Here is an 18599-nt window from a genome sequence, read left to right as displayed (position 1 = left end):
AATGTTTTATATAAAAGTCGCCAGTCAGCAATGAAGTATGATACCTTAAAGTTAAAGGGGTAGTATTGTGTAAAATAGATAGCTTTTAAACTTTACATCTGGTTTTTAATTCCCTCATTAAAAACATACCTGGAGTGTTGCCTTGATTCTTTTATGATCCTTTAATCTCCCATGGCAACCATTCAGCTATGTAAAAGGCCTGGGTGGGACAGAGGCGCAACTCCTCCTCTGAGTTGCAGTTTCCAAGCTTCAGAGCTTCTGCCTCACAAAGACCCTCTCACTCTGCTCCTTCAGACTAGCCAGCAGCAATTAGCAAACACCTGATGGAATTATGCATCTGCTGAGCTCATTATAGGAGCTTCCTCAGAGCAACACTGGTTAAAAATGTTAAAGGGTTAATAGAGGAGCCATGTTGTGATGACTTCCTGAAGGTGGAGTGTTGGAAAGAGCAAGTTTCTTAAAGAGACAGGCCCAATTTCAAGGCACTAAATTATAAAGTTGAATTTTTTTTAAAGTCATTTAATGCATACAGCATTTTTCTAACAATTAAAGGTAACAGTTACTTGATTTTGCTACTGAGTGAGGGGTGAGCACTCCTGGTTCTCGAGGGCGGGTCTGCAACTTTTAGATATATCTCTACTTCAACTCACCCGAGTCAAATAATGAGGTCATTAACAGGACTCCTGAGAATCTGACTGCACTTAGGAGGTGATTCAGCTATTGAAGTCAAGTGTGTTGGACCAGGGAGACATTGCAGGACACCGGCCCTCGAGGACCAGGATTGCCCACTCCTGTACTATGTGACTAGAATGCACACACTGCCCCTTTAAGATACGAACTGGTCAAATTACATTAAGGTTCCCAAAAGTTAGAATTCCCTTTGGGAATCTTCTCCCAACATGGTCACTTTGCAATTAAACCTTAGGAATAGTTACAGTAAAAGGTTCATTTCCACTTTTTGTTCATAAATCTTTCACGAACACGCAGCATGACTGTCACATTGAGTTATCATGTCACCACAGTGTTCTCTGTTAAGTACAAGCTGTGAGAAATACAGGGGCCTGTTAAAATCTGAATGATTAAGTTTCATGTAGGAATAAAATTCAAACTTAAAATGTATATAAAATCTGCCATCAGAATTGTACTATGTACCATAACAGCACATTGACTCAAAAGTTGCTTGGGGCTCTTTTTGAATCGATAACTTTTAGGTGCAGCATGGCCTGGAAGTCAGCCTGAGGAGTTCAGGAAACACAGCAGCTTTTAATATTACCTCTGGAGTCTCTCATCTTCCCCTTAACAGCCCATGGAGTTCCAGTCTGCCGCTCCATCAACACAACAGTACCATAGTCATTAGAGCATTAACTGACTAAAAAAAACTTAAAAATTTAATTGGCATCCACATAAAATATTTATAGGGGAGGGAAAGCATCGAGCGCTCTACCATCTCCCAGACGGCTGCTCAAACTTTTGGACTAAATAAAACAGAAGACCAACTGCTGCAGATTCGGATTTGCTCCCTGACTCATGACTGACTGGAAACTTCACTCTGGACCTCAAGCGTTTTGAAAGTGAATCAGAACCTTTTGTTTTGCGATTAATGTCTGAAGAAGAAAAATTGGAATTGGGAAGTCAGGTTTTTTAAAGATCAGTGATCGGCCAGAAATCTGCAGTCAGTGCAGCTTTAAACTGCTAACAGCAGCCTGCTTGTTGAGCATATAAAATAAGAATCCCACTGGTTGGTTGGTTCTTGGTTCCATTACATGGTAAAGATGGTATTTTCAGTTCCAACTTTGACTTTAAGGGAACATGCAACACCAGTAACGATCATCACTTTCTGGTTTAGTGTTTCCTGCTTCAGTTTGTACTCAAAGTTGAATATTTTTCTACTGGTTTTCTCTTTTGAGTCATTTCTGCTTAAAACAAAGATCAACTTGTTTTAACAACTCATCTTTTAAAGTGCTGGAGCTCCAACTCTCAAGTAAATCCTAACAAAGGCACATTACATTCAGGACACTAAGTGGTATGGCATTTAATTGTGCAGAAATCATGCTGGTTTCTTCAAATAGTAAACATCACAACTCAAGGCAGCACTGACTGCAATGTTGATGTGCTCTACACAAAGTCAAAAGGTTGAAGCAACCTGATGACTTCAACCACTTCAATTCAATGGTTGAAGTCATATTTGAATCCAACTACAATGAAAAGGAACCTTAAAAAAAATAAAATCAGCATTGGATGTCTAAGATCACATTTCCGTCGACGGTAAACATTCTTAAAGTAACTTCAGCATCATGTGTAACACAGAATTCAAAAATAGACCGTTTTACAGATCATTTAAGTGAGAAATACAAACATGGAAAATTTACAAGTGAAGGTTTTCGCTGTGTAAGAAATGCCCGGTACAGCGAGTGATGAACACAGATACACAGCATGACATGATGGGTCCTGATCCATGTCCGTCAGAGTTCAGAGTTCATCCGGACAAAAGCAATGGAGAAAATCTGAACCTCCATTACTTCTGGTCTGATAATAAAAGAATTCTTTCAAGACATGGGCAGAACAAACGCCAAGACTGTTTTTGTAGCGTTCAGAAACATCCTTTATGAAAGGAAAGATCATTCACCACTAAGTTCTGCAGCAGTGTCATAGTCATGATTGACCCATTAATTGTAACTATGTCAACAAATCCAGCGCCAGGAGGGATTTTCTTACAGTTTAAAAACAGACATTTGAGAAAAACATTCCTGTGCTCGAGAGCATAAAGACACTCGACTGAAAGGAAGGCCTGTCAGTTGAATTTGGCCACTGAGGTCAAAGGTTTACGCAGTTCCATTTAGTCACAGTTTGGATTAGAGTGCAGTTTATCCTGTTTTACCATCTCACACAACGCTAACCTGGACAAGTCAAAGCTTGTCTGATCTTCATTTCTTACCCATCAGACGGTTAACATTCGTCAACACTTAAGATCACGTTCAAAATAGCAACATCAGATCGACTCATCAGTTTTTAGTAGAAATATTTCTAGGTGCTAAAATGATTTGGCTCTAGATGAAGTGGAGAAATGGAAAACCGACAGACACGACGCACAGCCTGCAGATTCAGGGTAACGTAGCCATTAATTAAAAGGAGGTGTGTTCAAAATAATAGTGTGAAATTCAATCAGTGAGGTTCTATTTAAGTAAGTTGGTTCCTCATTTAAAGGATGAAGCACAGGAATATTGTTCCAGGCGTTGTCCAGAAGAAGCTTCTTTGACTGAAACGCTGATCGAAGGGAGGGCAGAGATGGAATTGCTGAAAATAACAGGCTAATCTACCAGAATGATCTCAAATGCTTTACAGAGGAAAGAAGATGGTAGCACTGCTGCCTTGCAGAAAAAAATAGTCCTGGGTTTGAATCCCGGCCTAGTGTCTTTCTCCATGGAGTTTGCATGTTTTTCCTCTCTAATGCATTTAAATATATTTACCTTTTTTAATAAAGAAAAAAAAAAAAAAAACATCTCAATTTTATTATTTTGAACACAATTATTTTGAACCACATTTGCTAGAATGAGCCAGTAGGTCATTCTAATTTAGCAGTCACCATGGTAATGCTTTGTTTCCAGGGTTTTATTTGAAAATAGGAAGCTTGTAGTTCCCTTTTTGGTTTTACATGGAGCCTACGCTTGTCAACAGATGATTAACAGTTGAGTAAACGAGGCCATTAGTGACGTGATTTCTGTCAGCTCCATTCCTCAACCCCATTGTTAGCTGGCTTTATGTATTACCAAACCATTTATGAAATGTCTTTGAAATGTTTTCCAGTTCGAACACCCGACAGTATTAAAGTCTCATTCCTCTGATCCAAACTGTCACGCCTGATTAAAGGAAATTGTCAAGATATTTCAGACAGCACATTCTTTGACCACGTCAAATGGCCTGGATCTGTAAGACACAAACACACACCCAAACTGGGTTTGAAATTTACCTTGTACACTGGGCCCAGAAAGAACCTATTGAAAATCAGGAAATCCAGCACAATAACGTAAAGCTTTGACCAGCTCTCAACTTTCAGATTACAGCTTCGACAATGACATTACATCTCGTTGTGATAATAAGAAACTAAAAGCAAAGCTTCTTTAAAGGAACAGTAAGATCTCTTGTTGATAGAAGGTTCATCTAAGCAGCTGTACCATAGTTTACATCAGTGTCATGCTGCCTCTTTGTAGTTTATCTTTCTATCACTGAGTTTATTAAAGTCATAGTGAGTTCTAAGCGTGTAGGAAAGAATCTTCTTTTCTAACCTCAAAAACTAACTCTATCATTTAGTGAAATATAAAACAGTCCTAAGTTTGATTTTCGATGTGCATGTTTTGTTTATATTTCGTTTCGTTTAGTTTTCTAAGTGCAGTTCAAAAAAAATAAAGGAGTGCAAGTGCCAACAGTGGTCCCCTGTGGATTTGATCAAATATTTGTCTCATCCTATTTAAAAGTGCACTCTGATTTTCTAATACTTCTTCACATCAAAGTAAAGCTGATGTAGATCCGCTGTAGGATGGTTTTGGCAGAACGAGTGAATTAGTCAAGTCATTATCTCAAAGATAACATTCCACTGTGGTGAACAACACAAAACATTACCATAAGATTCTATGACTTGTTTCAAATTTGCCTGATGAGAACACACAATCACTGAGTTCAGGTTTTAGGTCCCAAACTTTTAGAATATTAAGAGAGGAGGAAGGACAACTGGATTTATCATTTGCAAGTAGAGATGTAGAGCAAATTGGGATTTTTGTCTTAGTTAATCACTGGTGAGAAACTAAAAATAAAATCCGAAATTAGCCGGCCCCAGTCAAATGCAAGTTACCGTAAGCAGCTGCTTAGGGCCCCAACACCACCAGGGCCCGCCCCCCAACTGCATCACTTGATTTTATTTTGTAGTGGTAGTACATTTTACACACCTGTCCCAAAGTTTAAAAACAAAAGATATTAAACTTGCTAACTAATTTACGGTAAATTTGGTGTTTCAAATAGTTTCAAACAGTTAAATTAATGTGCCGTACTTAAATACCACTCTGCAAAACAAAATGAAAATGAATTAGAGCACCTTTGTTTGTTTGCTCCTCCTGAAAGGAGGTGGGCAAAACCCAATAGGAAGGCTGAACACATTATGGTAAAAGTGCTTTGTTTTAATTGTTTGAAATTTAAACCTCCACCTTGGAATATCCTGAATTTGAAATTATCACAGGAGTCTAAAGGGATTACACACCAATAATACTGTTTTTTTAATGCTAACTATGCTAATCGTAAATAAAATGCTAAATCCAGCTGAACATGTGCAATCATTTTTTTCCTTGGTTATAAAACAGTAATAAAATTTTGCTTTGCAGCTACTGCTCCTACACACCTGCTTGCTGTTGTCTCTGCTCTATTTAAATATGGCCGCTCACAGCAAACAGGCTTGAAAAAAATATTTGGAATTGTGTCTTAATATCGTCTCACACTAGTTTTAAAAGAGAAATCGCAGTGTGAAAATTGGTAATGCTTTATAAAAAACAAAGATTGGAAATTGGCCCCAACGTTCTCATCAGTGCATCTCTATTCACAAGTGTTAGAGGGTGATAGATATGATTTCATTATATATTCTACTCATAAATCACAGCATTGCTTTCACTCTGCTCCACTTGGAGACCTGACGATCATGGTTTCAAAACGACAATCACCCCCACATCATGAGTCCTTGGTGTGCGAGATCCGTTTCCAAAGCAGAGCTTTCAGGTTGTTGAGGATGAGCGAGTGTTCCATGTTCATCTGACCGGCGTTGCCTCTGAGAGCCATGCAGGCATACAGCTGCCTCTCCAGCTCCTCTCTCATTTCTGAAGGCACCCCACGCAGAATGTAGTCCTTCAACACGCCGCACGCTTTTGCGAGGTTGGGCTGAACCGGCTCCTCCCTGCACCGCTTCTCAGATGGGTCGCATGAAGTCTGGCAGTCCGCTCCATACACGCAGTCGGCGTCTGTCTCACACTTCAGGACTCTCATGGTGCGCCTGAACTCCTCTTCAGGGACCAACACTTGCGTGTTGGTGAGCCGGAGCTCATGGCGGTCGGTGTAACCAAAGTGCATGGCAGCGAGGTCGCAGATCAGAAAGCTCCCGTAGGTACCGTGAAAAATGTCCTCCACGAGCTCCAGCAGGCCCATGGAGATTTTAGCTTTGCGAGGCCAGGAAGGGGTGAACCACTGGTCCATGGTGTGCTGCAAACCTCCTGGCACCCAGGAAACAAGAGGCCAGGGCAATGAGAACCCGTAGAGGGGCCCGTTGGGGATCCGCTCCGTCATGTAGAGATCTCCGCAGTAGCCAAGAAGGCGTGGTGTATGCCCGCGGTCCTGGAGCAGCAGGCCCAGCAGAACCTCGATGAACAGAGTAGAAATCTGTGTCAATGCAAGGCTACAGAAAAAACATTCAGCATCAATAAATAAAAACTAACCGTTTTCTTGCTTTGAAGCGGATTCGATCAATCTTCTAAAGGTTTGGGGTCATAACTTTGGAAAGTTTATTGCAAGCTTTCCTAAACTAACTTGTGGTGAAATGATTGTCTGGTAGGAACAGCCAACTGTGTCAAAGGTTCAACAATCTGACCCAAACTGCCAACAACTGATGAAAGGAAATTAGTTGAAGTTTTTCTAAATAAACAACAAGATTCAAGCAGACAATAAACCAGAGGCTGGGCACAAGTATCAACATCCACAGTGATGAAACCGCAACATAACAATATGATCTAGACAAATATTTAGAAAATGACTATAGGAATGCTTGGATTTTGCAACCTACCACCATGGTGGTGGTAGAGTCAAGCTGAGGATCTTTTTCTCTGCCAGAAGTACAGCTGTACTGCACAAACCAAAGAGAATAATGGCTGAGGTGGAATACTTCCAAATTCTCCTTCTTCAACTCAAATCAACAACTAGATGGTTGAAACATGGTCACAGTTGAGAGTTTGGACACTGCAAACATGCGGCAGCACAAATTTTGCAGCAGCTTTAGTAGAGAAACATCAAGAATCCTCAATGACCCCAACAAGTCAAGGCTATAACTGTCAAGTTATAGACTGTGACTGAAAGTGGGGATACTCTGAGAAATGAAAGGAGTTCCACCATTTCTGATAAAAAGATTTTTCAACCATTCAACCAGAATTAAATAGCAACACTGAGGCCCTTTGTTTCAAATTGAAGACAAACCTGATTAATCTTATCAAAGGACCACCATAAAATCACTGTCCATCCTTAAGCTACAACATTTAAACTACCTCATCCATCTGCAGAAGGGCCCACGTTGAACGAGCCTCTGGGAGTGACACTCGTCCATCTCTGTTGCCGTCGGCGACAGAGAGGATCTGGCTGACGAGACTGGGAAGGTCTGCATGCTCTCCAAGCTTGGACTGGTAGAGAAGGGAAGACATGTAAGGTTTTCATCCATCGAGGTTTTAGTTGTGTGCAAACTTGAATCACTCAGGTGGATGCTGCTCCACCTTGAGATGGTTGAAGAGCATCTCTTTGAACTTCTCAACAGAGGTGCCTCTGTTAGGCTTATCGAACACTGGGGTTTCTTTTCGTGGCTCCGGCTCCTCGCCCAGCTCGTAGTGACCCACCTCCCCGAGTTTGCAGCGGATGATCCCGCCATGGTCCCCCCAGCTTCCTGTGTACACCTGGAAAAAAGCAGAGTGTCAGCCAAACAGCAGCTACTATGCTAACTGTTAGTGAATAGCAGTTTAAGAAGAAATCATAGCATCTCCAACCTGGTTGTTTGGTAGCGTAGACAGACACCTGCCCAGGTAGAGCGTTTCTTTTTCACACAGACTGCTGCAGGCGGAGCCATCGATGATTCCCCTCCTGTATTTATCACACTTGGAAAAGAAAATGGTGAATCTTAGAGGATTCTGACTCAACGCTTTGCTGCGAACATAGGGTCTGGACTCTCAGCTATGGAAAAATGATTGCTTGCTGGAAGCAACCCTAGATAGGCAGACTACAATTCTAAAACAGAAAATCAATGTCATTTGTTCACAACTCCTCCTTCTGTTTGCTGATTGACTGGAATGAAATGAACCCAGAGAAATTGAACTCAGTGGGAGAAATCCCAGACAGAGCACTAAAAGGGAGATGAGAATCAAGCTGAATTCCATAGCAAGGAGATAAAGACAATAGTATTTTTCTGACAATCCTTCAAAACAAGCCATGTTTAGGTTTTGTCTTAAACTTAATTTGCAGACTTGGAATTCTTCTAATAATTTACTTTACACCCCTCCAGGTCCCACTAGAGACAAGGGTGTAAAGAAAATGGATGGATGGAATTTACTTCACATAGAAACACTAAAGGCGTCATTTTTTCAGCCACTGCTTCTTTATTGAAGCAGAATTTGCTGGAAAATAAATAAAGATTAACCAGTTTGTTTAGGCAGAAAACCTTTATTACGTAACAAAATTTAAAAGCTGACATTGAAAAGTACTTACAACAGCCATTATTGTGACTTTGGTGTGTTATTTTCATTTCACTGCTTTATTCTCAGGGGTTTCACTTACGATGGCGTTCTTGCACTCATGTCCTCTGCACAGCTCTGTGTAAGCTGAGTACTGGACATAGAGAACCCAGCTGCCAACCAGGACGGTGAGCCAGGTGAGGAACAGGTACTTCACCCGCATGAAGGAGATCCGAGCCTGGAGAAAAGAACCGGAGACATGGAATTATCACTTAAAAGCAGACAATAATCAATTGGTTTAAAAAATAATATATATAATTTAGCTAGAAATCCAGTCACATTTCACATTGACCCACAACCCACCCTGACCACATCATGGGTTACTAACTAAGGCAGCATGACTTTCCTCTCTCTGCAGGAGATGCCTTTTTTCTGTATCTAAACTTTACATTGAGTGAGACTTTTTTTCTTTTTTTGTTTACAGATGGTTCAACTAAATTAATTCCTGCCAGAGTCACAGGATGCATTTATCACATGTCTTTACTCTGTCCGTCTCAACAGAGATCCTACTGTTCATGTTATTATAACCAGTAAAGTAAATTTCATAGTGACAAAGGTCAGGGCGAGGTGGGGCAGAAAAACAGAACTATGGCTGACAACACAAAGGAGTAGTTCACCCTCCATTAAAGCTGCTGACTGGAGCAGCAAGCCAGATCAGCTAACCTCTGAAGGTTCACTCCCAGCAGCAGAAACTGAACGCTTAGAATTCTTTACATTATAAAGACAAACTGCAATACTTATATGTAACCAGCAGGGGGAACCAGTTTGGATTTGGCGTCTAGATAAAATCCCTAAGGATTACTTGATGTGTTATTTGTATGAGTGAGTACTCCTCTTACTCTATGCCAGTAGAAATATGTCAAGAAGTAACTCTAAAAAGTTACTTCCAACCTTTAAATCTGAAAGCTCCGGAGGAAGTACAGGGAGTTTTAAAATGTCTAATTTTTAAAATGTAGCATAAAACTGAATTGCCTGTCATCTGCCAAACTGGATGACTGAGCACAGTGTATTGATTTATTAAAAATATTAAATCATAAGTAAGCTTAAGTAAGAGCTGAAGAGTGAAAAGAACAAAAATAGGTCAACAGCTCGCATCAGACACAATACACAAGTAATCAGACAAAGCTGCCGCCGGTTTTCAACCCAAGTCCTGTAACCACTCCTGAGAGGATCAAGTCGTTTTAATTCTCCCTTTGATCGCATGGCAGGAACGGCTTATGTTGTGTATTTTGGCAGCATGGCTTGTCTCCCATTTTGTTCTAGCACATTCTAACAAAACACAGTCTGCAGCTGCACAGAACCAGAGGCCGATGCTACACTTTCTTTTTTTTTATCTCGGATTTGCTCTGATTACTGTAGAATGTAAACAGAACAGGCAGGGGTCTGTTTGTTATGATGGACTTTATAGGTGCAACAATTATTGAATGTGTGCAATCTATTCTCTGTTTTTGGAGACAGTGAACTGCGGTATAAAGAAGTATGAACTTGTTTCTATCTGAGATTTCATTCTGTGTTGATTTACCCCATTTTGTCTGTCAGTACCCAGCAGAAAAACTCAATTATCTAAAATCTCCAGGTGATGTTCTTGATGCCAACAATATTCTCCAAGGCTTTTTGAACTAAGGCCTACACCACCACAGTAGGCGTGGGTTGTGTCTCCACCTCTCCATCCTGGATTTCACAACCAATTCACAAGAAGTGAGAAAATCTGCTGAAAATCTTGATCTTTGTTTCATCCGACCAGAGCGCACCAGTCTTGTTGAACTTTCAGTTCATCGTATTTCACCTATTTTTTATTTCCCTTCTTTGGCTCCCTATTAAATGCAGAATAAAGTTTAAAAAGGCTCCTTTTCATATAAAAAGCTTTTAATAATCAGCTACATCAAACATCAAAGATCTGATTGGTCCATATGTTCCTAACACAGCACGTCACTGACTGCTAGACAAAGCTATTGGCTGGGGTTTTGTTGTGGTTAACAGAACTCTGTTTTATTGTACCTTTAAAACCAGCTAGATGAAGTTACTATGCCCTTTAACCGTTCTTTGAATTAGAAATATCTCCTTGATCAATAGGTTTTGGTTCTGTTGGCAGTTTCTTCTTGTTAAAGAGGAGTTTGTCCTCTCCACTGTGGCTCCATGATCTGTTTCAGGGATTGCTGTAAACTCAACATCATAAGTGATTGTCTGCAGTCGCTAAGTGTTCATCCAGAACTAGTGAATTCTGTGAGTCGATGCGACCTGCTGGGTTTCCTTGGATAGAAAACTTTTAACCAATCTTAAAAATAAATATGATAACGTGGAGCAACTGGAATGTACGTGCTTGTAATGAAATTTGTGTAGGATTGGACTGAATTTCCTCTTTTTTAAATATATATTGTAAAATGCCTTGAGACATGTTGTGAACTGGTGTGCTATAAAAAAAAAAAAAATTTAATTTTGCAATCTTGTCCAAAATGTTTCCGTTTGTAAAGAAGATAAGGTGGTAAAAATGGGTCATATTCATGTTTTTAACCCAGAGAAACAGGAAGTAATGGCTTACTAATTCTAAGTTCCTGGTTAAACTCTGATCAACTTGAAAAAAAATCTGAAATCTTTAGAGAACCTGTAACTTCCCCTCATCCCCCCCACAAATAACTTCTTTATTTTGGATCTTCCACATTGAATGAGATGGCAACTCTAATCAAAAGATGAAGTTTTTTTTTTGTTTAGTTTTTACAGAGTAGAGGTCACTATACCAGTACAGTATCATAAACAAATGTAAATACACAACATCCAAGGGTAATGAGTCAATGCAAAATTAACTACCGTGTAAAATTGTATAACTACCAAACTTTTCCCACACATGTAGCCCCATATAATGACCACTTCAGTGTTTCATTCTTAGAGCAGTATTTACTGTCACAGCCATGGTAACGTGGATGACAAACATACTGAACATCTTCAGTAGACTGGTCGATCATTGAGTCATGTGTATATTTTACCATCTTATCACTTTTGCATTTCAGTTAATGGATCTCTCCTGGTCACAGATGAGCCCACAGGTAAGTGTTGAAACACCACCAAGGAGCAAAGATCCTAGAAAAGCAAATGCTGCCAACCAACCGGGCAAGTACAAAAGAGAATTTTCCAATCAATTTGAACGGAATGATTCTAAAGCGAGAAATTTGTTCACAAGTGCAAAAATACTACAGTTTCCGATTGCAATACTCAGAGACATCAGAACGTCAAAGTTCATGTCAGTCCAATTAGAAAAAGACTGAGGAAAAACAGCTTGTTGGAAAGGGCCGACTGCACAGAGCGTTTTAATATCGCAGCACGACCTGTTTGGAAAGTTTTGAATCAGAAGCCTCTGAATGAAGGACCAAACTTAACGAGACCAAAGCAGTGTTGTGTATTTAATTCTTCCAGATACAAGAAGTGAGGCTATCCGTCCATCAGCTAAAGCTGGGCTTAAACTGGGCCATCAGCATGTAAATGATCCCAAAAACAGCAGCAAATCTACAACAGAATGACTGAAGGAAGAGTTAGGATGTGCCAGTGACCCAGAAAAAGTCCAACCCCACCCCAGACCCAACTGACAGTGGTGAGCCACTTTCTTTCGCCTGTGACTGTATAAACATGGAATGTATGCTTGAGTGCATTGATGACATGATGTTGGAGTAAAATGAGGAAAGTTTGCACAGACAGCACCAAAACCAACAGACAAGAACCCAAACTTTTCTGAACAAGACGATGAAACGTTCATCAATGAAGTCATTGTATTGTCAACTAAGTTTTTGTGGTTTTCGGGTCAAAGCACTTAATCCTGCAGCATAAAATTTTTTTTATAACAGAAGACAAAAGGAGTGAGTCTGTAGATGCCTTATGAGGCTCTTCAGATAGAAATACTTATTTTGTTCCAGCTGTAGATTTAGCACAATTACCCAACATATTCTAAGGACTATCATTATCCACTTGGTGGTGCTTCTGGAGCATCACAAGCACTGAACTCTGCAAATATTTAAGACCCCCCATTTCAATAGTCCAAACACCAGATATGTCTTAATATTATTAATATGGAGAGTGGAAACCATCAGCCAGGAGTAGCTTGCAGCTATAGGTGAATCTAAGGTACTCCATTTAAACAACCAAAAGAAAAAAAAAAAACTGGAAACTGTTTTAAAAACAGAAAGAAAAACTAAATCATTCAATTTCACAAGACGGATTTTTTATGTTGTCATGATTTTATTGACTACATGTTTAGTTTAGTTGTGATTCTAAACATATTTACTGAGGAATTACTGAGGAGTGGAGCTGACCGAGAACGTCTCTGTCTCTCTGTCCAACAGTTGCCCTGTAGCGTTCTGAGATGGAGAAAGATGGAAGAGGCTTAACACGACAGAAATTTGCACTCAAATGATCCCAGCATCTCGTCTCTGAACAGAGATCATCCTGACTGCCATCTACTGCAATGAGACACTGACTCCTCATAATTAATCCTTATAGTCCCACTTAAAACCCCCCCCCAAAACAACAACCAAGTTTTAAAGCTAGACAGATTTGCCCTCGGGTGAACTGTTAAGCTTTCAAACAATGTCTGCCCCAAAGAGATGAGCACACAGAAAGACGGACCCTGAGGAAAGAACAGGGAGCACAACCAGTGCTCTTCATTGTCAGATGGAACTGCTTAGACATGCATTACTCTAGTCTGTGCAGAAAGTCTTAAAAAAAATAAATAAATAATGTACCGAGACAAAAGGGTTAGAGTGGAGGAAAAAATGCTGCAACAAGAGAGTCATACCCCGACACTCTGAGTTGGTTGAGTGATGAATGTGGTGAAACCTTTTGAATTAAAGAAGTGAAACCCAAGCAGCAGATTCCTGAGGTCCAAATGTCTCCTCTTCATTAACAACCGACAGCCAGCGAGTTCAGGATCCAGGACAGGGGTCAGCGTGTAATAAATCATGCATGGCTGAATGAATTAGGTTTGCCACCTGGCAACGTTTAGTTTACCTTCGTCAAGCATCGACCACTCGTAGTTTTTGCAGCCTATAGGCTAAAGCCTGGGTTACTCTTTTCCCTGGAGCCGACTGGCCATACGACCCAGCAGGATTCTTAGAACTTGAGTAGGGATCTCAAATTAGAAACTGTTCCTTATAAACTCATTAAATAAGCCATCCAGCTACCTAATTATGGCATGGCATCAGTGCCATAATTCAGACTATTGCAGATCCAGCTTGTCGGAGGAGGTTATATCCAGTCTACTGATCTGATTAATGAAAGTGAAGCAATGCTAACTGAGCGGCATTTAGCTACCTGCCAAATTTGAAGCATCAATCGGAAGCCAACCTCAGCTCTGTATAACACAGCATTTATGTGCTTGGTGTACGATAAACTCTGTTAGACATGTCAATACATCTAATGTATGTCGCTTATAGATATTGTAGTCCAACCGTTTTCCTTGATAAAGCTTTATTTCAAGAAAAAAAAAAATGCAAGTCGAAGACGAGCAACCTAAGCATGCTACTTGCTAACCTATCCAAGACTAACACCAGCATATCAGGGCTAATGGTAGCTTATTTGTGCTAATGGACAGCAGAGAAAACAAAAGAAAATCCAGTGTGTGGTCAGCCCATACATGCTAGTACCCAACACTGACACTAATGAGTACTACCCTTCTCACTTGCCAGCACTGCCTCTCTGTTACCGTGCCGACCCATCATTTATCAGATCGGTATCTGGCTTCAAGATGGATACAACCACCTGTGACAATGAAGCAGCCACCGTTATCTAACAACAACTCTGATACTGTGCCATATTTAATGGCCAAAATGGGATTGTAAACTGTACAAAGTATCGCTGTCAAGTTGCAGCTAATAGATGACCTTTGATCTGGTCCATTTAGAGCTTTCTGGCCAGTACCCTTAACATCCATCAGCAAGTTTTGAGTGTTGTAAAAACTAAAATGCATGACGGGAAGAAAACATAAACACACACACACACAAAGCCAAGTCAGACAACATGCCACCAAGCTAGCTAACATGGATCAAGCTGCTCTGATAACAATCTAACTGTGACTCTACTAAGTGACTTCATAGGAGCCTCTGTACAGCATTTAACACGTCAAAGCACACCGGTAACAGACGTTATCATGTCTCAACAGCACACAGAACCAATGAGCCCAAACTCCCTGGGACCTTTGGACATTGTTTCTGTGTACAAAGATGATTTTATAAATAAAACAAACTCCTTGTGCAAACTGTTGCTAAGAGATCTGCTCAGTGAGCACAGGATCAAATGTTGCAAAGTTAATCATTTGTTCAGCAGGTTTACTGATTATTACTGCCTTAGAAGGATACTGTTGGGTGGATTTAACATCCATTACTGGTATGCAAGAAGGGAAACTCGGCATGAAAGTTGAAGCTTCTGGTAAAACCCATAGAACTCACATTGATAGCGATTGTAGCCTGTGTAGCAAAGTTTTTGCATTTGTTATTTTGCTGTACATCATTGTTTAATCAAGATTGTTCAGTCCCAAAAACAAGCCTCCTTGAGCAGCTTTCTGCAGACATCACACAAGGCGGCCTATCAGAGTTCTGCTCAGTACAACCACAGGCAATTTTCCCTGTTAATTTGCATGCTGTCAAATTCACTTCAACTGTACTCAATGGGGGCTGCACAGTGGCGCAGTTGGTAGAGCTGTTGCCTTGCAGCAAGAAGGTCCTGGGTTCGATTCCCGGCCGGGGATCTTTCTGCATGGAGTTTGCATGTTCTCCCTGTGCATGCGTGGGTTCTCTCCGGGTTCCTCCCACAGTCCAAAAACATGACTGTCAGGTTGATTGGTTTCTCTAAATTCTCCCTAGGTGTGAGTGTGTTGTTTGTCTTGTATGTCTTTGTGTTGCCCTGCGACAGACTGGCGACCTGTCCAGGGTGAACCCCGCCTCTCGCCTGGGACGCAGCTGGAGATAGGCACCAGCAACCCTCCCGACCCCTTTGGGAAGAAGGGTGTTCAGATAATGGATGGATGGATGGATGGATGTACTCAATGGTTTTCTCTACAGCTGCCACAAACAGTGAGCAGCGTGCGAGAACACCGTGTGGACTCCAGAAAAAAATTGGCAATTAAATTTGTGGGAGTCCTCAACAATGTTTCCTGCAGAACCGGTAACTTCCTTGACATTTCATTTTTATTTTATTTATTTATTTATTTATTTTTTGCCTTTTCCATGCTTTTACTGTCCTTAACATCATTAAACACAAAATTAGACAAACACAAAAAGTAATCTATGTATGTATAAAATAGAAGTGGGGGTGTAGCAAATAAAATTCTTACTTACTATTTCCAACAACAACAACAAAAAAAAGATAAGCAAGCAGACTTACAGTGATCTCAACTGTACCAATTACTCCCACCATGTGTGAACCTGCAATGCACAGCTGTGTGGTTTCCATACAGCTGTTTTAAAGGGTTTCTCAAACAAGCATGAAAGAATCAAATCAGCACTCCATGTATGTTGTTGATGAGGGAAGAACTTCGTAACATGATGTAAACCTAGAAAAAAAAAGTCTATTTTACATAATGCTGCCCATTTAAGATTTTGATTTAAGCATAAAGTTTGGTTAAAAAGTTGCTGTTTTGGTTGGTGAGAAGAATCAATCTAAGCCTGAAATAGCGTCACTGTTAGACAACAGGTTTGATGCATGAAGCTGTTGGAGGCCTTTAGAGCTCCTTCAGCGACACGCTGCTGCATCATAGCAGTAAAACTGAATTGAAGGTCAATGATCCACTGGGGATGTCAGAGTTTCTACAGATCTATTAAAGGAGGCTCGTGGAAAAAGACCCTTATCCATCGGTTGAAATAGACCACCTCACAAAGGAGCGTTACAGGAGATCCTTCCTACCAGCAGCTGTTATTTGCAGTTTTCCCTTTTTTTTTTTCCCCCCACCAGGGAGTCCTTTTTGTGGGCTCTAGTGTCCCTTTTATCATGGTGGGCTGGCAGGGGGGGGAGAAGGGGGAAGACATGCGGCAAATGTCGTCGGGTCCGAGAATCGAACCCGCGACGGCCGCGTCGAGGACTGAAGGCCTCCAAACGTGAGGCACGCTAGCCTCTACGCCACCGGAGCACGCCCCAGTTTTCCCATTTTTAATAAACATTCCTGCTGTTATTGGCACATCCCTGTTGTTTGCATGGTTAGTTATCTGCATGTTATTTTTAATACATGTACATTTTTATCCGTCTTATGTTGTAAATTTGTCCTTACTGTGCAGCCCCTTATTCTTACTTTCAAACCACTGTGTTAATATCCATGTCCCCACCTGTCTTAACTAGATTCTGTTGAACCTGAATTTCTCCACTTTGGGACAGCAAAGGCATATTTCTATTCTTTATTTCTCAGGAGGATCTTTGCTGTTTTTGCTGCTGTCTCCTCTTTGCCATCTAAGGCAGCATCGATAAAAGCTTTTTGGAGAGGGTGGTGGGGCTGTAGTCATTAAAATAGTTTCAGTGACTTAAACAACTGTATTTCAGTTTTCTTTGTTTATATTAACTGTTTGTATGAATTGTATTTATTGAGTTTGACGAAATCTGTATAGTTAAGTCGTTCTAACCTTGTTTTATATTACAAGGTTATTTTTATGCTTGTTTTTAAATCTCTCGGGTTAAAAATAGCCATTTGACCATTTCTGGCACATTTACAGAAATTTTAATTAATATGCACTGTCCCTGTCAAATAAGTTACTTTTAAATTTTAAATTTAAAAGTAACTTATTTAAAAGTAACTCATTTAAATTTTAATTTTAAGTCAATTTCTGACCCGAATATCTATAGTTGAACTCATTAGTCATCAATATTTACTAACTCCAGCTGATCTCCTTGATTATTGGGCCTCTAGGGCCTTTTTCAGTGTTTTTTTTTTTATGTATATAACTTTGTGTTTTGTGTGCAATCTTGAAGTAGAAATCCAAACTTCTTTTTTAAGCTGCGGGAGTGTACATTTGCAAGGGTGAAATTTGTGCTACTAGATAGTGTTCGTAACTATTTAGAGCCCCCAGATGTCTCCTCTGCACCCTATTCTTACAATAAGGTGCCAATTGCTAATTTCCATTCTCCCTGGTAGGCCTGTGGTAACCAGGCTGTCAGTAATAAGGTATACAAGCCATTCACATTCATCAGGTAATTCCCTGGCGGCGCAGGGAATCTAAGGAGGAGAACGCCGACTGCCAGCTGTCAACCACACAGATGTGACAGCGACACGCAGAACACGATCACTTCTTCTTTTTCCCTTTTCTTTTTTATTACAATCCATTTCCTCGCAGCAATTTTTCACAACAGCGTTCCTACCTGGAAATAGAAAGACTTTTTCACCCAGGCTCGTGGAAAAAGACCCTTAGCCATCGCTGAAATAGACCATCTCAGTACGTCTGAAGGCGACCAGCAGAGCGCTTTCTACATCAAACAAGAAACGCACGAGGAAATAACAGCATAGTGTCTGATTCCAGACGGGACGGCCGGGGCCGGGTTCATCTGGTCCGGATGAATCACGGCGATATTCCTCAGTCCCCGTCGCTCTGCCCTTTGAAGCAGCTGCTGCTGATTTTCAAGAAAAACCAGCATATCTCAAGCTGGAAAAAAAACAAAAAAAAACACGTATGGCTCAGAGCGCAGGCGCAACCTGTTTCCTTCCCAATCAAACATCTAGTAAGTTTTGAGGAAAAACATGGCAGTGATGTGTTATTAAAAGGCACCGCTGGACCATAACCTCTTCACCATACATTATTATTATCCAGCGGTAGTTCTACGAAACTATTAAAGTATTACAAGATCAAGTTCACAAGCACGAAGGAAACTATTTCCGCTAAATATTTCATAATAAAAGCCTGGCTGTTGTGCAAAAAGGAAAAAAAAGAAGATTTATTTAGCCTGTCATAAAGGGAAAAAACGTTAATTTTTAAAGTCATATTTTCACCATTTTATTCATACATTTATAAATGTCAGGGCTCCAAACTATATACTTAATTCATCAGGGGAATATGTAGCTTGCAAACTAAATATTTAGCTTTCTAATTAAATATTTAGTTAGAAGTTAAATATTTAGGTTGCTTG

At 40.4% G+C, this 18599-nt stretch overlaps 1 protein-coding gene across 1 annotated transcript; it reads right to left on the bottom strand.

Annotated features, from left to right (window-relative positions):
• Positions 1-2016: 2016 nt before the first annotated feature.
• On the bottom strand, positions 2017-18260 carry dipk1aa (divergent protein kinase domain 1Aa). The gene is made up of 6 exons (XM_044133041.1): positions 17838-18260; positions 8560-8694; positions 7776-7883; positions 7509-7685; positions 7287-7418; positions 2017-6390 (listed from the first exon to the last, which is right to left on the bottom strand). Exons 1-6 carry the CDS (start codon positions 17889-17891, stop codon positions 5710-5712), a joined length of 1287 nt encoding a protein of 428 aa, XP_043988976.1. The 5' UTR covers positions 17892-18260; the 3' UTR covers positions 2017-5709.
• Positions 18261-18599: the final 339 nt, after the last annotated feature.

Source organism: Gambusia affinis, linkage group LG12 (genome assembly GCF_019740435.1).
Source record: "Gambusia affinis linkage group LG12, SWU_Gaff_1.0, whole genome shotgun sequence".
Taxonomy (NCBI): Eukaryota; Metazoa; Chordata; class Actinopteri; order Cyprinodontiformes; family Poeciliidae; genus Gambusia; species Gambusia affinis.
This window is presented reverse-complemented; position numbering and strand designations above follow the sequence as displayed.

Bases quoted from the DNA above. Each gene is read 5' to 3' on its own strand.
- dipk1aa (XM_044133041.1), bottom strand. From the start codon at position 17,891: ATGGCTAAGGGTCTTTTTCCACGAGCCTGGGTGAAAAAGTCTTTCTAT. The intron at 7,884-8,559 runs GTAAGTGAAACC...TTCTTTTCCAAG, and splicing joins ATGAGTGCAAGAACGCCATC to TGTGATAAATACAGGAGGGG. The intron at 7,686-7,775 runs GTTGGAGATGCT...GCTTTTTTCCAG, and splicing joins CTACGCTACCAAACAACCAG to GTGTACACAGGAAGCTGGGG.